Source organism: Dermacentor albipictus, chromosome 3 (genome assembly GCF_038994185.2).
Source record: "Dermacentor albipictus isolate Rhodes 1998 colony chromosome 3, USDA_Dalb.pri_finalv2, whole genome shotgun sequence".
Taxonomy (NCBI): Eukaryota; Metazoa; Arthropoda; class Arachnida; order Ixodida; family Ixodidae; genus Dermacentor; species Dermacentor albipictus.
This window is the reverse complement of record NC_091823.1, coordinates 159,737,298-159,758,956: the sequence shown is the minus strand read 5'-3', so window position 1 is coordinate 159,758,956 and position 21,659 is coordinate 159,737,298. Positions and strand designations below refer to the sequence as shown.

General features: G+C 44.7%; 1 protein-coding gene across 1 annotated transcript in view; it reads right to left on the bottom strand.

Moving 5' to 3' along the window:
* Positions 1-7,392: 7,392 nt before the first annotated feature.
* The window catches only part of LOC139057639 (mediator of RNA polymerase II transcription subunit 30-like), a 33,761-nt gene continuing 19,494 nt past the window's right edge, over positions 7,393-21,659 (bottom strand). Inside the window, exons 4-6 of the mRNA XM_070536231.1 lie at positions 20,994-21,110; positions 17,503-17,597; positions 7,393-8,423 (exon numbers count right to left, since the gene is read on the bottom strand). Coding sequence (XP_070392332.1) covers positions 8,381-8,423; positions 17,503-17,597; positions 20,994-21,110 — 255 coding nt within the window. The 3' untranslated portion in view covers positions 7,393-8,380. The remainder of the gene's footprint in view (positions 8,424-17,502; positions 17,598-20,993; positions 21,111-21,659) is intronic.

Below are 21,659 nucleotides of genomic sequence, written 5' to 3'. Positions count from 1 at the left end.
CGCTCATGACCTTTCTAGTTTCGTTATCTGCTGTTATCGGGAAGCGTGTGCTGCTGTGCGTTGACCGGCGTGGGCAGTTTCGTCAGTTTCGTTGTCCTCAATAGCTATATGTGCTTGTGCTCCGCGATGTTTCACCCGTTTCACGACTCGCACCCCTCGTGCATCGTGCAATGGTGCCCGAATACCTCAAAAACAAGCCCTGCAAAGTTGTTCCGGATGCCTAAAGACAACAGGTGAGCGCGCAGATCCAAAGACATCAGAACGCGCATATACTACACGAACACAGTCTTGTCCATGTGTGTGCTCCGTGAGTCTCCGGACGTCGTTGCGCCTTGATTGTGCTACACATCCCCCTCACCGGTAGAGAAAGCTGACAAAAAATGTCCCTCCTCATTGTCACCTGGTCTATGACGTGTTTTTTTTGTGGCAAGTCTCATACTGCAACTTCAGTAACTTGCCCAGCTTTCCATTCCACCCTCAGTGCTTTTTCTGTGTCACGTTCTACAAATGCATACTAACAGCTGAAAAATTACTGTTCGTGTTTGTGTATTATCTCAGTAATCGCCGATGGGAAAACCACTCTAACAACCTTCATGTGTGGGCATGATACGCTTTTTTTTTTCTGGACTGCACAAAGAGCAATGGAAGGAAGAATGCTAGGCATGACTTTAAGAAACAGAAAGAGCGCGGTTTGGATCTGAGAGCAAACAGGTATAGACAATATTCTAATTGACATTAAGAGAGAAAAATAGTGCTGGGCAGGATGTAATGCGAAGATTAGATAACGGTTGAACCATTAGGGTGACAGAATGGATACCAAGAGAAGCAAAGCACAGTAAAGGATGGCAGAAGACTAGGTGGTGCGATGAAATTAGGAAATTTGCGGGTGCTAGTTGGAATCGGTTGGCGCAGGACAGGGGTAATTGGAGATCGCAGGGACAGGGCTTCGTCCTGCAGTGGACATAAAATAGGCTGATGATGATAGGCACTATGCCACCACAGCAGGTCACAAGTATGTAGACTTAAAGAAAAGACCCATCCTCAGATTTATGATATTCCCCAGTGTACAAAAAGTACTTTTGTGAATATTGACAAAAAAGTTCCAGATAATAACCCAAGATAAAGATAGCATTCATTAAAAAGCTGGAAATTTTATTTCAAATTAAAATTGTTTTGAAGTTTTTAATTTCATGATGGTAAAAACTGTGTGCCAGGTCAGTTGATACGAAAGTAGATCTCAGTAGCACGGCGAATGCCAGAGCGGAAAATATTGCACATGAAATGCATGGTTGCATCTATTACAGGCTAATCCCATGTTCCGTGATGTTTGCACATATACAGAGCAGTAGCAGAAGGGTGAAGTTGTGAAACTTGCAAGGCACGCTTTGGCGTTTGAGTGAAATGAAGGAGTGGGGCACTGCAGGGCTTTGAGTACTGTTTGAGTACTCTTAGTCAGTAGCAGTTGTAGAGGGGCATGGCAGCAAAACTGAGAGTGGATGCGGAGTGATCAGTTGTTTTGAGTGACCCGTGGCAAGGTTGGTGTAGCCTCCAGGAGAGCGTCGTCAAGCACTCAAGGCAGAGCAGTAGGCACAGTAGGACAGGTAGCAAGGGCTGTGCCATGGGGCACTATAGGCAATATCCGGCACAGCTGGCACCTTGTGTTTTAGAGAACAGCAGAATGGTTCAGAAAGTGGTCAGAGAGATTGAGCCTTTCAGTTCCGAAGGGCAGACTGGTAGCCAGCACAAAATCCCAATCAAGTGAACATGATAGTCAGCAAGGCCACTGGAGTGTTGTGTAGCAGCAGCGGGAGGTTAAATGCATCAAAATTGCAGGCTGGTTGCCCAGGTGTCTAAAGGTTAATGTTAAAGCAGCACAGAGGGGATGCAAATGTTTGTTGGCAGCATCTGCCACAGCACAGAGTGCTTTAAGGGCTGCACCATAATGCCATTGAAGTACTGATAAAAAAATGTGGGCATCAGGGGATCTGTGAAAAAAACTAAATTTTCTTCATCTTTGACAACGAACCTAAAACTGCAGTCGAGACTTGGTACTGCAGCCATTGCAGTGCATTCATCATTGTAATGTTACGAGTTGTCAAGAAATTCCTTTTTCCACTGAACACTTTGTCTGCCTAATTTTGATCGCAGGTGTATGTTACAACTTCCAAGCTGTTCCAACAAGATGCCAACACTGTTGGGACAAAACCATGCAAAATGAGGGCTGGAAGTTGGTCCAGCAAGCCCTTCAAAAACTTGGCTACTGGGAGAGCATCTGCTGAGTGCTTGTTGCAGGCAAAGTTGTTTCAAGTGTGCTTTCAGAATGTGTTGCAGAGGGTCAGGGTCTCCCAACAAACCTTGGCACTGCAAAGCTGTATAACTACAGAACTCAGCTGCAGAGAGGTCATTATGTGCAGGAGCCACGACCCATTGATGCTAGCCACGTGACAACACACGCATCTCAGTTTTATGTTGCCTTATGTCTTGGCTAGAGTTGTGTTCCCAGCAGAGCGAATGCTTTTCACCTTCTACAGAAGGATATTTGTCTGCAGTGCCCAAGATTAAGCTAAATAATTGACCTTTGCAGATGATTTTAATGTGCTTGCTTCACTAATGCAGTAGTAGCCGACGAATTTTTCGTACTCCAACAATTCAGACTTCTTGGATATTCTGGACTTTATGAATGTACCAACAGGGTTCCCATACACTCTAAAAACAGTTTGCACCCTTTGGGGTGTATATTTGTCCCACAACAATAATCGTCATCTGCCTTGCTTGTGTTTCCTTTTTCGAAAACACGGCGCTCGCTACTTTCCTGTAGAGAATGCTGCGTCACACTGATAACGCGCATGCCGTTCGTGACTGGGAAGTACCGGGCTCGCAGCGTTAAAGAAAGGAAACGCGGGCAAGACAGATGACGATTATTGTTGTGGGACAAATAAACACCCCAAAGGGTGCAACTGTTTTTAGAGTGTAGAGCTAATGCATTTTCGCGACCGATTTTCCGGACTAAATTGCTCATTCCGAGCCATGCTGTCTAATCTAGGAGACCGCCATGCTGGATTTTATACTGGCTTGGCCAGGCTTTGCTTAAAGTTAACGATACTAATATTAAGAGTGGTCCAAACTGCATTATGAGTGATGGTGCTATGCTTACAGGGCAGGATCTATCAAATGACTTTAACGATTCCTTTGTCAATATCACAAATACACTATACTGTCCTATTCGCTTCGAAAACAGGTCAATTCACCCTGCACCAGGGGTCTCGACGTCGATGCTTATATCCCCTACAACTAAGAATGAAATAGTTTCTGTATTCAGCAATCTTAAAAACAGTAGGGCTTTAGATATTAACAGCTTTCAAATGAAATATCTGAAATATGTAATTAATTTATTAGCCCCAATCTTAACATATACACATTCAACCTTTGTCTCAGTAGTGGAGTCTTTCCTAAGCAGATGCAAATTGCAAATGTTCAGTGCTTCATAAAGGCGGTGATACCACTGAATTGTGAAATTATAGACCAATTTCTATTCTACTGGTAATTTCTAAAGGTACCAAAAAATTATTCACATGGGAATAACCAATTCCTTAAACATGCATTCTGTTTTGTCGAAAGATCACTTTGCGTTCAGACCAAAAAGATCCACTGAGTCGGCACTGCTCAAGCAAAAGGAACTAATCCTAAATGCATTTGAAGACAGGCTCCTTGTCTTCAGAATTTATATTCACTTTTCTAAAGCCTTTGATTTAATCAACCATGACTCGTTAAAATAATTATGGGGTTTTACGTGCCAAAACCACTTTCTGATTATGAGGCACGCCGTAGTGGAGGACTCCGGAAATTTTTACCACCTAGGGTTCTTTAACGTGCACCTAAATCTAAGTACACGGGTGTTTTCGCATTTCGCCCTTATCGAAATGCGGCCGCCGTGGCCGGGATTCGATCCCGCGACCTCGTGCTCAGCAGCCTAACACCATAGCCACTGGGCAAACCATGACTCGTTAGTAAATAAACTAAACCACTATGACATAAGGGGGATTTCTAATTCTTTGATGTGGTCATACCTTCAACATCATAAACAAATTAGGGCATGCAATGATGCTCTGTCTGATGCCCAATACATAAAATTGGGCGTGCCGCAAGGCATCATCTTAGGCCCTCTGTTGTTTTTAGTTTACATAAATGATATATTTTACGCTAGGTTATCGGTGAACCTTACTGCCTACATTGACGACATTACTGTGCTCATTATGGGCAGCGGAGAGAATGACTTATCCTCTATATGTAATGAGTTTTTGCAATACATATGTCAGTGGTAATAGGAAAATTGCCTAAAGGTTAACACAAGCAAAACTTTGGGGACAACTCTATTTGGGGACAACTCTATTGAAACCGTGCATGCATCAAATGTCTCGGAGTAAGCTTCTCAGTATGGCATAATTGGGGAGTACAAATTAATAACCTACGATCAAAAGTAAACAAAGTGATTGGTGTGCTATGTCGTAAAAGATGCGTTCTATTAAAAAAAATTAAACTATTATTGTACAATGGATTCTTAGTTCCAATATTTAAAAGGAAGCTTTAGCTCGGGTGTTCCTGTCTAAATACATGTAAAATGAGAGTTCATTTTTCTCGGTAACCACTGCACCAAACTTGACGAGGTTTGATGCATTTAAAAGAAAAACTTAAAATATAGTGACTGTTGGTTTCGAATTCTTGATTTAGATTGGCAATTCTTTATTAAAAATTGGCAAAAATCAAAAATTTTCAGAAAACCAAACTATGAAGTTTACAACTCTAACCCAGCAATCAAAAACGATATCACAATTACGTGAATTGCATCTAATAGCACATGTAAAGCAGAAAAAATTGATATTTCACACATGAATCTAAAAAAACGTAGTAATATGGAAATGCAATTTTGGATAACCCTTGTACACAACGTAACGAATTCACATAAAATATACATTGACATTTTGAATTTGTTCGCTTTGAATGATCTAATAGATGCCATTTACAGATAACTCTTCTTGATGCGTAACTATTAATTTGTAAACTTTGTGCTTCTATATTTTGGAACTTTTGAATTAAAAAAACATATTTTGGCAAAATTCAGGCCCTAAATACGAATTCCGCTTCCAACACTCACTAGAATTTACCTCTCTCTCCCAAATGCAACAAAATTCATTAAGAACAGCCCAGGGGTTATCTCCAAGATGCGTTTCTGCGTTTTACATGTATTTGAATAGGCCGCACTGGAGCTGGGCCCGAGCTAAAGCTTCCTCTTGACTACTGCCACACTGTCCGGGGCCCAAGTATGAAGCAGAATTTATCCACGATTACTGTTGCCGAGAAACGTGCGATAAAATTAGTTGCTAACATACCATGGCATGCCCACACAGCAAACTATTATTCCGAATTTAACATCATTCAAGCATTTAATCTTTATGCCTTCGGGCTAATTCTTACCTACAAAAATGCTATAAGAACAAAATCATGTGCCCATGTACAATGTACTGTCGTACTGCTTGGTCTACACAGTTTTGTCGGACTGTGTACCAATTTCAATCGAGCACCTATAAGTTTCCCTGTTACCTTAACAGGGAAGAACTTGAACAGAATAATGTCTCACTGGAAGCAATACATTTTGCAAAATAAGTTTGTGTTTTCGCCGCTCCTGCATTAATAAATGAATTTTTTTTTTGTATGTCGCATTATTGTTTATGTTGAATCACACAATGTTAACAAATTCACTAAGACTGTTCTCCATTTTATACATATATTTTTGCACTGATCCCTGCTGTATGTATTGTTTACAAATTCAGAATGTGTTCCAATGTTTTCAGTATTTTCTCTACGCTTGTTAAGGCTAAGTTGTTTCTTCACCACACTGTCATGTTGGGCGCAATGGAGTTTCTTGAAGCTGCTACATGTGGGTTTTACCCTTATTTCCACTCTCTTTCTGTATTCTGTGAAAAGAGAGAAATAAAAATTATTATTATATAAAAATCTGCGTTCTTGGATGAAACATGATCCCGTAGGCACAAACTACAGGTTCTTTTTGTGCAAGCACAACTGCACAACGTAAAACATATATGTTTGTATTACCCTAGAAAAAAAAGATGAGAAGAACATAGAAGACATGAAATCACCGTAGATTATGCCGACCAATGTGAACATAGCGTTTACACCTGTTCTTTTAGGTTCTTCCCATCTTTATTCCGGGGCTAAGGACTAGCAATAAAGCTTCATTGAAAGTAACGCTTGTCCCATGTTTGTCTTTCGACCTTATTGTGCAATCTAATGTTATGGAGTTCTGAGCTCCTCTCCTTTCACAGTGGTTCCTCTATCCAATGATCGAACTTGGAAGTTTGGCAGAAGTAGAGTATGAGTTTATCAGTGTGCAGAGAGTCTTCATGCTTAACTGCTTTAACTAAACCTAATTCTGAAGCATAGTAGTGCTGCTAAAGCATGCCGAGCTTTCAACAAAACGCCAAGTTAAATGTTGTCTCCAATAAACGCCTCATAGTCTCTGGCACCATGTGACCACAAGGTGTGGTCACAAAAGTGCGGTGCTTGATGCCGCAGCACTCTTGGAGCAGCTTAAAGTCAATCCAAAGACCAATCATAACAAAAGTAAATGCAAAGAATGGCTCACTTTGCACTGGTACACCATTTCATACCATGATTGCAGCATCAATGCTGCATGTAACAGAAATAAATATCGACAGTTCGATCCTAAGGACGAGATATTGAAAGCAACAGCAGGGATTAAGATTATGTGTGAGCTCCTGGGATGGTTATAACAATACGAGGAGGTTCCATATTGGTGGGACGCAGCATGCGAGGCAACTGCTGCTGTGCTGAAGAATCAGCACCCTGGCAACTACCACGTGTCTCAGAACACTAGCATGGCAAGGAGTGCCAAGGGCTGTGTGGCCGGCACTGCGGCTCTGTGGTGCGCGAGATTGATTGATGATTGATGTTTATTGGTGCAAGGGCATCTAAGGTCAAAGAGTGCCAAGGTGGCGTGTGAGATAAGACAGAAGGAAAGCCGTCAGTACTTGTAGGTCTGACCATGCACGACATTGTGGAATGCACACAGCTGTACCACAGGTGTTCAGTACTGTTTCTGCTCAAGCCTGCAGCGAAAGGCTGCACTGGCTATACTGCAATGCAGGTTAAGTGGATGACAGTGCATCCACTCGGTTTCGTCATCTCTGCAGCCGAAAGCACAGTGTGTGTCGTGTCTCTGGAGGCCTCCTGAGCCACCACGAGTTGGACACACAAGCCCTGCCGGTACTGTGACAGTACGACAGTGGCAGCGCGAATTTGCTTCGAGTGTCCATATAATTTCTATCGCAATAGCAGAGAAATGTGACTTGGAAATTCCCATGTTGGTACTTCTTTATTATACAGTATAAGCTGTTAAGCTGGATAATTTGGTCGGCGATCTAATATGCTTTGGCACAACTTGCATACCACTGAACCAGTGACGGTTCTCACAGCTTTTTAAGCATCCCAAAAACTCGGAATTGATGATGTAATTTTCATGCACACTCGTTTTTCAGGCTTTTATAACAGCTTCGTTAAATAAATAAACTGGAACAATGAAAACTCTGGAAATGAAATTCTTTCCGTAGAAGCACCGACCTAAAACAGGCGAGTTTTTTCATTCAATAGGCAGAAAGTGCTCTTGCTCTCTGCTTACACACAGAAAATGCTCAAGTGCAGCCACTGACTGCCGAAACTAGAATAGGCTTGAACAAAGAAGAAAGAGATACTTGTAGACCTGTAGTGTAAAAGAATGCACAGGTCACAAATCACAACAGAAGTATATGCGTAGTGGAGTGCCATAACGCTCCAGGAAAAGTCGGCACCTCTTAACTCTTATGTCTGATGCATTGGGTGCTGCCTCTACATGAAGCACGCTTCTGTCAGCTTGCTTTCGAATATTTGCCATTCTGCATGTCACTCTTCTGGCCTCTCTGGCCATTCCTAGACACTGCTAAACATGGTTGGTCCTCGGGTGTCCTTTGCGGCTACTGAGCCTCATCTTGATCTGCTTTATAGGCCTGCTCTCATCCCTTGCAGCCTTCTTGGAAGCAGTCATGTGCAAATGAACCAAGCACTTCCCCGGCGGGCCTCTACGCTTCACTGTACACGGTGCAATGTCACATGCCCTGTTGTGAGATTCTCATTCTTTAATACCGTCTGCCACCGTTCGTGCCTGCACATGCACTCAGGTTGCCTCCAAACAGCTTCGGAGTGCGACAACAATGCTCATTGTTGCTGGCTAACTCCATAGTTACTCGGCTCCGCATATGCTACTGCTGGAGTAAAAAAAAAATGCTAGCATTACAATTTACATTTCCTGTCACTTGGCCTGTGATGAGATCCTATGGGTAAACTGGAGATGTCTGTGGAGAAAAAAAGAGAAAAAGAATTGAATTAGTTGCACAAATACGACTATAATATAGTTCGCCACAGTGCAACCAGAATACACTAACAACACAGTGAACACACTGCAATCAAGGGTTAAATATCATTTGTATTTACAAAGAACTGAACAGCTTCACTAAAAGAATCGTGGAGGAATATGGCAGGTGGTAGCCATAGGCAAAAACACATAATGCCGTTGTCTCAGTGGATATGTTCACGCTGCAATTGCAGTAGCACTATCTGAAGGATTGATTAAAAGGTGGCGCTTTGACATTACAAATCGACATTGCTTATGAAAGACACTGCAGTTGACATGGGCACCTTTAACCTTATCTGACCTTACCGAGTCAGGTGAGGGTAAGGTGAGGATCGGCATCAAAAAGTTTTGTGAGGACAAGGGAGAGTGACTTGGACGAAGTGAGGTTAAATGAGAAAGTTTTGATTCAAGCGACTACAGTTATTTACATTATGTATTCTTCAGCAAGCATTTGATCAAAAACGTGTGGTAGCACTAGGCTGAAAAAGCACCAATTTTTGTCTACCGAATCCCGGCGACAGCAGTCTTCATCGTAGCACCCCTGTCGCTATGCGCTGCTACAGCCTGCCATTGGCCTGCCAACAGCCGTATCAGCAGACTCGAACGGCTGAAGACAATAATTTTGCTGCAACACCGCAATGACACGACGGCCCTATCTCTGTGCCAGCACATATTTTGCGGACTTTATGACTGGTGATTGGTGCGCAAGCTGCTTGGTTTTTAAAACTCTATGACCCGTTCTCAAAAATATATCTTACATTTCATTGCTTGTTCATTTTTTGTAGGACAGTGCCGTAGAAAAATGTCCCAAGTGCACATGGCCATACATTTCAAAGGAAGGTGTTGAAAAAATGCACCTTTTTGGAACAAAGTGCTCCCTAGTGTTGCTCAGGAGGTGCTGCAACATTCCGCGATTTCTTGAAAAAGATATTATTGTGCTGCCACCCCTCAGCTTCTGCCAAAACTGATTTTTCACATTGCTCTATGGTGGCTTCCACTGCAGTAGTTTGGGAGTATTGCCGCTTCACTTAGTTTATTGCTGTATGGTTCACACCTGCATTGGTGCACTTTATAATCGGCATTCTCACACGTCTTTTTGATTACGGCCGCTGGAAAAGCTAATTTCTATCTCTCAATGTGTTACCACGAGATGCTCGCCTGCAAGGCTCTCTCATTGGCATGCAATTACATTGTTTAGAGGTAGGCACTAGCAAACTGGCAGCACTGCCGTGCATGCATCTCTTTTTGTGAGACATGCAATGACCGATAGAATCGCGTCTAGTGATCTAACAATTAATTACTGCAAGCTTCTCACTCATTTTGTTTTTCTGACGAGTGCACAACACTGAGCTTGCTTGCAGTTGCTAACATGGCATGCTTCGCTTTCTTTATGGCTGCACGTCCCTGGAACCGGACAAGATCTGGGACGGCACGTCAGCATCGCATGGATTGCACATGCCGACAGCTTCCACTGCATGATCGTGATGCAGCTATGAGTACGGCCAATCCCTCATTCATGAGTCGGGCACCATCACACATGCACAATGAATCGCTCATATTGCTGCGGCAGTACGGGGGAGACTGGTGGGCCAGCACAGCAAGCACATGGGCGCAAAGCACGTACCACACCCCCAGGTGGTGAGTCGTCAGTTGCCTGTGTGTTTGACTGCTTCTCTTGACGTTGTTCTGAGTTCGGCTAATTCTAAAGCTAATTAGTAAATATCGTTCCACTGTGGCTAGGCGTTTTACTACTGGTGTTTGTGGCTGGAGAAGTACTGCTACAGGAACCCAAACAGAAGTGAGGATGCCTCAAACCATAATGAATAATGATAGCTTTGATTTGCTGTAGCGGCCTTGACAGGTAAATGAAGGGTATGTTATCACCATCATCGTTATTTTCAGTAGACTGTCAATACAGAGCCTGCTATATGAGCATCTAGTATTCACCCACATTTAATATCTCATGAGAAAGTACACCTGTGTGCCCTTTGGGTAGTTGGAGTGCTGTACTGTTAAATAGTTAATAATTCATAATAATGTGCTATGTCCCGCCTCGGCAGCCGCAGTGGTTTCTGTTTATACAATTTCAGAGGTTCCATGCACCACCCTCACATGCCCGCTCAGGCTGCACTAATTCAAATACCCATATCTGCTAACCTGAACCATGCCCGAGCCAAAGCAGAGCCACAGACAGCGACTTGGGACACAAACAAGCCAGAACATCTGTAACCACCAAGCAGTATGCATCCTAACAGTTCTGAAAAACATAACACAGTGTGCAGTACCACGTGAGTGAAATATAATTATTTGTGTGTGTGCGTGTGACCTTCAATGCATCAATAACTTATGGTAGAGGCTTACGTCAAGGCAGATACTCAAAAGCCTGAGGGTTGCCACTATGATCATGATCAAGCCAAGAGCAAGAATGACCCAAAGCGAGCACAGGTCCTAAACTGTATGGGAGAGGCAGATCATCTGTGCTTGTTTACTACTGTAGTACTATATGTTTGCACCGTGCCAAACTGATTCCAAGCTACTCTACCTATAAAGGACACTCTGGTGGTTATTGTTAAACTTTACAAGTATATAGCATTCAGTTAATTATGCTTCTAGCAGCCACTGTCATCCTCCTCGGCCGCCTTTTGTATACTGCTCGCGCCAGCCTTGTGCTACAAGCTGTGCGGTCAGATGAAGAATAAAAATAAAGAGCTTCTTCGGCTCCTGCAATTGGTCTAAACGGTTCTCAGGACTTTCGCTCGCTGATTCACACATTGTTGAAGTGGACCTAACCTCGATCTGTATAATGTAGTGATCTTTATGTGATTGTACGGTGAGCATGTCATGGACAAAGCCACAAATGAGAGACCGATGACCAGCGCAGAGGGCCTCGCCACGATGCAGATTCACCTGCTGCCATTTTGGCCACAAAATCCTGCAGCCTGGTTTCCTCAAGTGGAGGTCATCTTCAACCTTCAGTGCATTACCTCGCAGTGCGCGAGGTTCCTCCATGCTGTCTCAGCACTCCCTATAGAGGTGGTCGAGGAGTTCCAAGATGTGGATGCACCCCACAACACCACCCCCTACGACCGCTTCAAAATGACGGTGGTGCAACGCAAGCCTATGTTTGTGCGCAGGTGCCTCCAGCAGCTTCTCACCGAAGAGGACCTCGGGGACCATCGACCATTGGAACTTCGTCGTATGCGGTGGTTCCTCAATGGCTGTAGGGTGGATGCAAACAATCCGCTCTGCGTGAACTGTTCCTTCTGCACCTGCCACAGAATATTGTGGTTGTCTTGGCTACCACACCCAAAAACACGTCGCTCGACAATATTGCAGAGCTGGTCAACCGCATCGCTGACTGTTCAGCAAGAAGTACTGTGGCAACAACGACCTTTCCGCTGTCGCACCTCGAAGATTGGCAGTCTCACCTTGAGCAAAAGATTGGTGAGCTTGCCAAGACCATTACTGCACTATGCTCATTGCCCTACCGCAATCAGCATGACCACGATTGCCATCCCCGATTCCCTTCTCAGTCCAGCTCCCGCTCTGGCCCTTTTCACGGCGCATATTGCTGGTATCACAAGAAATACGGTGCCAGCACACATCAGCGCCGTTTCCCTTGTAGCTGGCAGAGAAACATGCCGCAGAGTCACTGATGGTGGCCGGTGACTCCTGCCGTATGACAAGCCACCAGTTCTAGATATTTGACAGGCTTGCCAGACAACAATTTCTCATGGACACATATGCAGAGGTCAGCAACGTTCCTGCCACGCGGCTAGACTAGCAGTGTGCCAAAAAAAAAAGCGCACCCCTTGAATCGGCCAACAGCTCTTCTATCAACACATAGGGCCAGTGCTCCTTTACCACCGACTTGGGTCTCCAACGCACCTTCCGATGGGTGTTCACTGTTGCAGACGTACATGTGCCCATATTGGGCATGGATAATTCTGACCTACTTCGCCCTTGATGTTAACTTCCGCGCTCGTTGCCTCATGGGCATGATATCATGACTACAATGTCTAGTATAAGGCATCCTCGCGCCTTTGAATTCAACCACCAGAATGGTACCTCGAATACCATCATCTGCATTCGCCTCAATTATGTCAGACTTCCCAGCCATCACGAAACTTTCCAATCTTATCTGCCAGTATGTCACAATGTCATACACCATGTTGTCACCACAGGCCCCCCATTGTTCTGCCAACCCAGACGCCTCGCTGGTGACCGCCTTACCATAGCAACGTGAGAGTTCGACCACATGCTCCATCTGGGTATTATTCGTCCTTCATCGAGCAGTTGGTCTTCAGCTCCCCACGTGGTACAAGTGTGACCCAGGGGAATTGGCGCCCGTGCGGCGGCATTTATCCCTAGCACAAGCAAAGATTGGAACGACCTTCCCGCCACCGTTGCAGCCATCCTGGATACCGACACCTTCAATACCAACATTCATGAAGAGCCACATTGAATATGCCTTTGTATATTGCACAATGTTTTTGTTATGTTCACCCACTCTTTTCTGTAATGCCTTCGGGCTTTGAAATTATCTTAAATAAATAAATAAATAAATAAATAAATAAATACTGTGCACACAACACGTGCACCGTCCCTGATCGCTATCCACTACCTCACATTCATGACTTTGCAGCCAACCTTGGAACGGTAATATTTAGCAAGATAGATTTAGTGAAGGCCTACCATAAGATTGCTGTCGAGCCAGCAGGCACCCCACAGACTGCAATTACGACATCATTCAAGCTTTCCGAGTACATCCACATGTCGTTTGGGCTGAGAAATGCTGCTCAAACGTCTCAGAGGTTCATCAACGAGGTCACCTGGGGACTCCCCTTCATCTTCGCATATCTCGATGACCTCCTGGTGGCTAGTATTTTCCCCAAGCAGCAAAGCAACCACTTGTGCCTGCTATTTTCTCGGCTACAGAAACACGGCCGTCTCATCAAACCCGTAAAGTGTGTCTTTGGTGTTGATATTGAGTTCTTCGGACACCGCATGACTCCCAAAGGAATGAGACCACTAGAAAAGAAAGTTCAAGCTTTGCATGAGTTCTCTCGCCCAACATCACTGCGAAAGCTCCGTGGCTTCCTTGGGTTGCTTAACATCCGCCGCCGTTTTCTTTCCAACATCACCCGACGTATTATACCACTGACCAAGCTTCTCAAGACTGCTAAAGCAGCTATAACTGCCAAAGAGCGGCAGTTACGACCTGGGCTTTGAACCGGAATTGAACCAGAAGACAACCATTTGTTTACTTGGAAATGGAACCAAAAAAAAAGAAAATTATTTCCAGTTCAAGTTGGATCTGTCCTCGGAGCTTTTATCCATTTCTTGACTGCACTTCTGGCTCAACCATCCTACCTTATTTGTAGGGATGCGTCAGTACTCAAGAAGTTTGAGTATGATCCAAGCACAGTCGAACCCAAATACAGTTAAACCTTGATCTAACAAAGTTGGTATAATGGGCACTTTACTTTGCTATATCAAAAATTCATTATATTGTAGTTTGACCATTTACGCATATACCGTATTTACTCGCATAATGATCGCACTCGCGTAATGATCGCACCCCTGAATTTTGTCGTCAAAATTTGATTTTTTTATTTCCCGTGTAATGATCGCACCCTGAACTTGCCCCAGCGATATGTCGTGTGCCAAGTCTAGCTAATAATGATCGCGCTCACCATCTGTCGAATGCTACGGGAACGACTCGTCTGCACGCACCAAACATGCTTAAGCAGATGTCTCATTTCATTACTTTCATCACTTTCCGCACTTCCATGGCAAAAAGAGGTACAACCAAACTTGCCTTTATTATGGGTAGGCTTTATAATGGTTGTAGTCAACAAAAACAAAAAAGGCGCCTTTCGATTTTTTTCATCTGCACTCGTGAGCACGCAACAAATCGCGCGCGGCAATGACAGTAGCCGCGTTTACACTGATACGTTAAAGGTGTACCCTATTCATACGCCAACGCTTGTAACACAGCTAAGATATTCGTCCACCCTTAGCGGAAACGTGCCGTGTTAGTATAGTAGCGAAAACAGATGCCGCAGTTTCCGCAGCATGCCGGCCATGGGTTTCTGTCACTGGCAGCTAAGCGCGCCCATCTGTTTCTGTCCCCTCTAAGTGGACATGGCTACGTTATTGCCGCAAACTTGCCGATATTAACGATATTATTCATCACTGACACGGAAGAAACTGTTTCAATGCACGTAATGTACTCACGAGAAAAAAAAAAGATCGCGTTCGGCTTGCTCCGCCGGCCGCCATTTTTGTTTTGGTGTCCCGCACCTGCATCCCGCAGCAAACACGGGGCGAAAAAAAGAAATATTTTTTTTTCGCGGGAAATTTAACTCGCGTAATGATCGCACCCCTGAACTTGCATCAATATTTTCTGACAAAAAAGTGCGATCATTATGCGAGTAAATACGGTAAGTTAGGAAGAGTTGTACAAACAAAAGTACAACTCTTCCTAATACAGCTGTGCACCAACTCGCCCAGCAACGAGTCCTTCTAAACTATGCATATTGTGAGCATTATCTTTCACCCTGGAGACGAAGTGTTGCTGTGGAGCCCAGTTTGCGCTTCTGGATTGTGCGAAAAGTTTCAGTCCCGTTTCATCGGGCCCTACATTGTTCGGGAACAAACTTTGCCTGTGAACTACGGCGTCACTCCTGTTGTCACACCTTTTGACGGCCGCTATCGTCCCACAGATATTGTGCCCTTATCGCACTTGAAGCCTCTCAGACGCCGTTCACTGCCATAACCAGCGGCCAGGTTAGCCACTTCCACGTGCGGAGGAAGCACTATGAGAATTATATTTCCCCTTTATCATCTTCATCTGTATATATTCATGACCATGGCCAGCATCAGGCAATTAAGCTGCATTTTGCTGCTGGCCCAGCACTTGTGCATGTGACGATGTCGACGACTTGCTGCCAGATGTTGCAGCGAGAGGAAGCTGATGCGTCACAGCTGGGCAAACATCCAGAAAAATATCACCAATTATTTTTAAAGGCAATAATAACAGTTTGCTCACACCTTCTCAAATAAATGCTTGGTTGTCATTTTTTTCAAATAATTTAACCTACCTTCCCTGGAGCAGTGTAGGTTTGTGCCGCATGCTTATTCAGGTGGTCTGTACCAGTTTTTTGGGCAAGACTAAGCGTCACTGCTCACATTTAGTTTTTCAATTATGCAACGCCCAGATTATACGACCGTTTTTGCGTGGTCCCCTCAAAGTCATATAATCGTGGATCCACTGTAGTTAGAGCAGCTGCCAGTACTTGTGTCCCATGTACACCGTGCCTCCGATGGCGATGGCAAAATCAAATTGATATAGTCGAACCTTGATATATCGAACAGCAGGAGGATCATGAAATAGTTCCATATAGCCAGCATTAAATATTTAAAATGATGCAAAAGATGCATCAAAATTCTGTGCAAGTTAATGAATAAATCACTCACAATGCAGTGAATACTCATTTGAAGTGTCAAGCAAGGAATTTATTGCTTTAGGTTAAAGAACTGCAGCAATGCAGCTTGTTTCTTACAGGCAACCGCATACATACTTATCTTATTGGCCGCCTCATCTACATAAACTAAGTAGTCCACGAGCACCAGACCACTGCTTTTTATGGCACTGCAGCGGCAGCATACAACGGCCAAGGATGCCACAGCCTCTCTTGAAATTTGGAGCGGAACAACATCAGTGCTTGCAGGATTATGTTCGGCAGCTTCTTCGTTGTGCCACTTGCCAGTAATCTCTGCGTCAATCTTCACATCCGTCAACTCGGCTGTGGTTCCAGGGGCGTCGCCACCACCAATGAAGTCGTCAAAATACATGCTCTCCTCAGCATGCTGAAAGCATGGGGGACGATCAACTTCTCCCCATTCTCCCTATGTGCCGGATAACCTCCAGTTTCGTGGCAAATGTCCGTGATGTTCGCTTCTTCATGTTTGCAGCCATCGCAACACTGCACACAGTACAGACCACACCGACCACACCACGTAACCATGACTGGCCTGCCTAGCAGCAGCACGAAGCAGGAGTGAGTGTATCAAATGTGCTGCACTGTCAAATGAGCCAAGCTACACTTTTGAGTGCCGCTACGTTCAAGTGGTGCTTCCGGCTCAATTGATGCCAGCGTGTAGCCTAGTGTAGCAGTCTGAAATGTTTGGTGCGCCACTGCTATTATGGAAGTGTGTTGCAGGAAAGCCTGCCGCCAGTCACCAAGGCACATGCGGTAAAATGGTGCTTCTGGCGCAATCGATAGGTGCATATGGCCTAGTGTGTATCAGTCGGAAACACCTACTGCGCCCACTGCCATGTTCAAGTGTGTTGTGGGAAAGCCTACCACTTCTCACAAGACGGCACGTGGCGGTCTGGGGCAGCAGATCTTGACATATCCATATTACATTTGACCCCGTTTGATAAAAAAGTTAAAAATGCATGTGATTTTTTATGTGATAAGGGAAGAGTTCCGTATAAGCAATAATTCAATATATTCGTGTTCAATATGTGGAGGTTCGACTGTAAATACTACATTTTCATTCTCTGCTGCCACGTGCTTTATTATTTCATGGCTGGCAGCAGGCATGTTCGTCTGCCGTTGATTGGACTGGGCTGGGATTATGGTATGACACATAGGCAAGCCAGGCCGGACTGGCTTACCTTTTCCTAGCTTCGGGCCCTGGCCGAGCCAAGGCGCAACACTGTGGCCTGTGCCCATCTCTACTCCGCATCGAGCAGGAACTACAGCAATGCCTCTGCAAATTCATCCTCTATCCCGTAACGGCTTTAGTTTTCAGGTAGTTCTAGCTTCAGTCCAGCGTTTCTTATCCACTGGCTTTCAGAGCACAGCCAAAGCAGGTGTCGATACTCCTAGCATCTTACTGTACTGTCTGATATCACAACAATAGAGACGCCATACCAAGGTCTCCTAAATTTTCTGATTGGAACGGGTAAATAAATTGTATCACTTTCACGAGGTACAAGAGCTCACCTTTTACGCATGGCCAACATGGTGTTGATCTCCCAGATGATGTTACGAAGAGCGTCGATGACCTCTTTCAGCTGATGGTTCTTGAGCACCACTTGCTGCAAAATATGCAGACATTAACAGACGCACAAATCAGAAGGCTGTGTTGTGCAGGTCAGCAGTTCACTGCCACAATGAACAAGCCAAAGTACTACATTTCCTTGTCAGCTTACTTCACGTTATTAGCAGGATAAGCACATGTCCCAGAAGTTTCAGGTTACCCCTGTCCTGCATCAAGCCAATCCACTGGGACTGTGCGAATAGGGATTTTTTAGAGTGAATCGAATACGAATTGAACAGTGCCAGAAGAGAATCAAAATGAATATTGAATTGAATAGCTTTGGAATAGTTTGCTAATAGTGTTCAAATAACGAACAGCTGTTATCACGTTTAATATAAAACAATGTTCACATCTTAGTATTCTTAACGTTAACAAGTTCCTGTCATTGCATAGTACGTATAAAGATTTGTTTATTAAAAGCCTAAATAGAGCATTAGGAGCCAACAAATTGTTTCTTCGCATGCACAGGACTCTTCCGAGAGTGCAAATGATCACTGTCTAAAGTGAAATCTCATTACTACAAACAGCATATTAAAGAACTTTACAGAAACCCCCTCCTGACTTCTTATAGTTGCATGGTAAAAATATTTCAGTACTACAAACTTCAAAATAGCAAACTATTCAAAATAATTACAGTAGAACCTCGTTAATTCGAAGTCCGTCGGACAGCGAAAAATCATCGAATTAACCGGGTCTTCGAATTATCAAAAATGGACGAAAAACGAGAAATAAACTTACAAAATGTGGCTGTATCAACACTGCACCTTTATTTCGCCTGAAAAACGGTCACTTGAAGTATGTCATCTATGCACGACTGCTTGGCGCGGTAGTTAGCTGCACGGTCACCGCCGCTACACTCCACAAAACTGCGCACAACGTTCACCGGAAAGAGAAAGTTGATTTAAAGAGCCGCCTGGCTGCCACTCTGGCAACTATACTGGCCTCGGAGACTGGCACACTAATTTTTTTCTTTTTCGCGGATCACGGAGGCCATGGTTTAAACTGACGTATTATCCGGATATGGGCACGCTGGCTGTTCAAATTATCCGGCAAAATTTTCATGCGAACTGTTGGGACCGCCGAAAACCTTCGAATTACGCGGGATTTCGAATAAACGGAGTTCGAATTAACAAGGTTTTATGGTATTGTTATTCAGTTTTCAAGTCACGTTAATGCCTCAGTACTACGAATTAATATTCCAAAATCTGGGGCTTTGTAGGTTTCCCTGCATCGTCCACGCCAGCCGAAATGATAGGCTAGCAGACAATGCACAGAAAGTGGATGTCCTCATCCCATCGGTTTGGAAAACCTGAGATGTGGCCAAGGAGAGAAAGACAGCAGGGGACTTTTCTATTGCAGAGGTGATGATACATGAGGTTTTGCGAACGCATACTCTGCCCCATGAAGGATGCTCTGCCCAGACAAGTGCTGCCTAGCAAAAGGGGCGTGTCTCTTCATTCTGTCGCCCTTCTTTCTGCTGATGCCTCTTCTTTCTTGTGCGCTTTTTTCTGCAGCTATACCAGCTACGCGCGTAGGGAAATGTAACCAAACCTTCGTGCTAGTGGTGATGCTACAGGTCGCACTTTCTGGACGGTGTTTACAGTCAACGACCGAACATGCCCGATAATTCGGACGCTTTTGTGGCCCCACCACATACCCCATAGAGTCAATGTTTATGAACATCTGAAATTCTGGATGTAAAACCCCTTTGCCATCCAATTTTTTTGACTTTTTGCCACAACTGCAGGTTCGAAACAGCAATGACTCAAGCCACCACCGCCACCATTTTGATTATCTCGCTGCCTCGAACAGGCGCTCTCTCGCCTGCAGATTCACTGGCAGCTGTAGCCACCACCATGGAAACACTAGGCTTAGCTACTTCGACGTTCGCTACCAAGCTTCTTGCTATTCGGTGCCGTGGTTTTCGCTGAAACGAATTCGCCGCTGTTAGCGATGGCGCCGACTCCACCTTTGTAATCCTTGCCAATGGCTTCGAGGCTCGGAAAGCACGACGTGTTGCATAATGCTGGTTCCCAAAAGTCAGCTTCATCTTAATCTTCATCAATAAGAATAAACCGATGGAATGGCACGGCCTGGACCATTCGTGCACGGAGAAACTGAACGCACGCTCTGAACAGCAATCTCCGATCGTGCCCCAGCTCGTCCTCACGGCCGCTACCAACCGCCTGCCATTATAGCAAGCATCACTTGGAAGCACACACGTTTTGACAAGCACGTTATGTGCATCTCTTTCCTTGACCGTCCTGCTCGCCGGCATATCAAAGTTTATAGGTGTTTGACCAGCGTTAGCGTTTTGTGAGCAGATAAACCCTATGTCTCGCAGCAGCCGTATAACTCGACTTAAGGCCCATCACACACATTGAAATCGAAGGCAGGCAAAAAAGTGAGCCACGGATATGTGAATGCCCACTATGCCGACCGAGTGCCACCTGCCCTTTCATCACTTCGACTCTCCCGTGTGCCGCGCCCGACTGCGCATCCTGGGCACATGCTCTCCTATTATTGTACGTCAGCGTAAAGTATGTCAACTGCATATATGTTGCAAAGAGTAAGTTGCGCTTTTTCCTCTCACGAATCTGCGAGGTGACTTCGCACCAGCACTGGCGCAAAGGATGCGTTAAGCTTCAAGTGCGCTTGCTTTACGCACATGTGCTAGAGTCAAAGATTGCAGTCTTTACGAAAAACTAGAGCACGGCCGTTTGATCGTAGAACTGCCAAGTAGTAATGTTGGTGGTGCATTCATTAGGCAAGTAAACATGGTATTTCACTCTAGAATACGCATTTAAAGTAAAGTAACCTAATCTTGATGCCCGTCATGCCGTTTGTCAGACCCATCGCTATGTGTCAACGCTACCCATGCAGGGGCAGCACACACGGTAAGAAGAAGCTGAGCATTATCGCAGTTGCTCTTTCCGCCAGGTCCTGAGTGACCACGATAACGCTCAGCCTGTTCTTACCGCATGCTTGCCCCAGCCTTACCTCGTCATGATTTTGCTATCAGCTGCTCCACCATCAATCAAACCTCTACTTTGGCTGCACTGACACAGTGACGGGCATTGACATTAAGTGCGCTTGCTCTAAACACATGAGCGAGAGTAAAATATTCTAGCCTCCCTGAAAAACTGCAGCATGGCCGTTCGATCACAGGACTGCACGGGACCAAAGTTGAAGGTGCCATCATTATGATGGGGAAAACAAAAATCCTAATTTTCAAGAGCAAAGCTGGGTTTGTAATGCGAGTGCATTCACTGCGCGAGCATATACGCATTTTTTTTACTTTAAATCTCACTGTGGACCTTGTGACTGAAGCCTCAATAGTGCCTGTGCAGCAGTTCATTGTGTTGTCAAACTGTAGGCAAGGTGTGTAACCCACCTCAGTGAGACGTGCCCTCTCCTCAAGGAGTGCACGCGTTGCCTCAGAAGGCTTCTTCTCCTCGCTGGGCTTCGGGTCGTCCACCATGGGCACCAGGCTCTGAAGTGTCACATCGGGCTATGGGTTGTGATGAAACAAGAGAATGCCAATGCTTATTGAAACTCTGTGAATGCGGCTTACCGTATTTATTCGAAGCTAGGCTGATAGGTCTCTTCAAATAATCATGTACCAAACTCTAGGGTCGGCTTAGAGTCGAGGCTTTTAAACAATGTGCCGGTTTTTAATTGAAATTGATAAAATTGAGCATAGCTAGCACCATCTAGAAAAGTCAGTATAGTAGCTGCTACTAGCTGTGCCAGTAGCCAACTGAAGCAAATGAGCGATGTCACCATTTTTACCTGTGTCGTATCAGAGCTAGTTCTTTATTCGGTGGTATCAGCGTGCAGTGTGGCGTTATCGTAATGGCACCAAAAAGTTCGTTAATGTGGTGTTTGTAATAACGAGGTTTCACTGTATCAACATACGGATGGAACAAAGAATATCAAGTTTCTTGTGAAATTGAGCAAGAATGGTGCAGAGGTTCATCAAAAGTTGCAATAGGCCCATGGAAAGAATGCCCTAAATGAAAGAACTCTGTTCAAGTGGGCCAAGTGTTTTTGGGAAGGC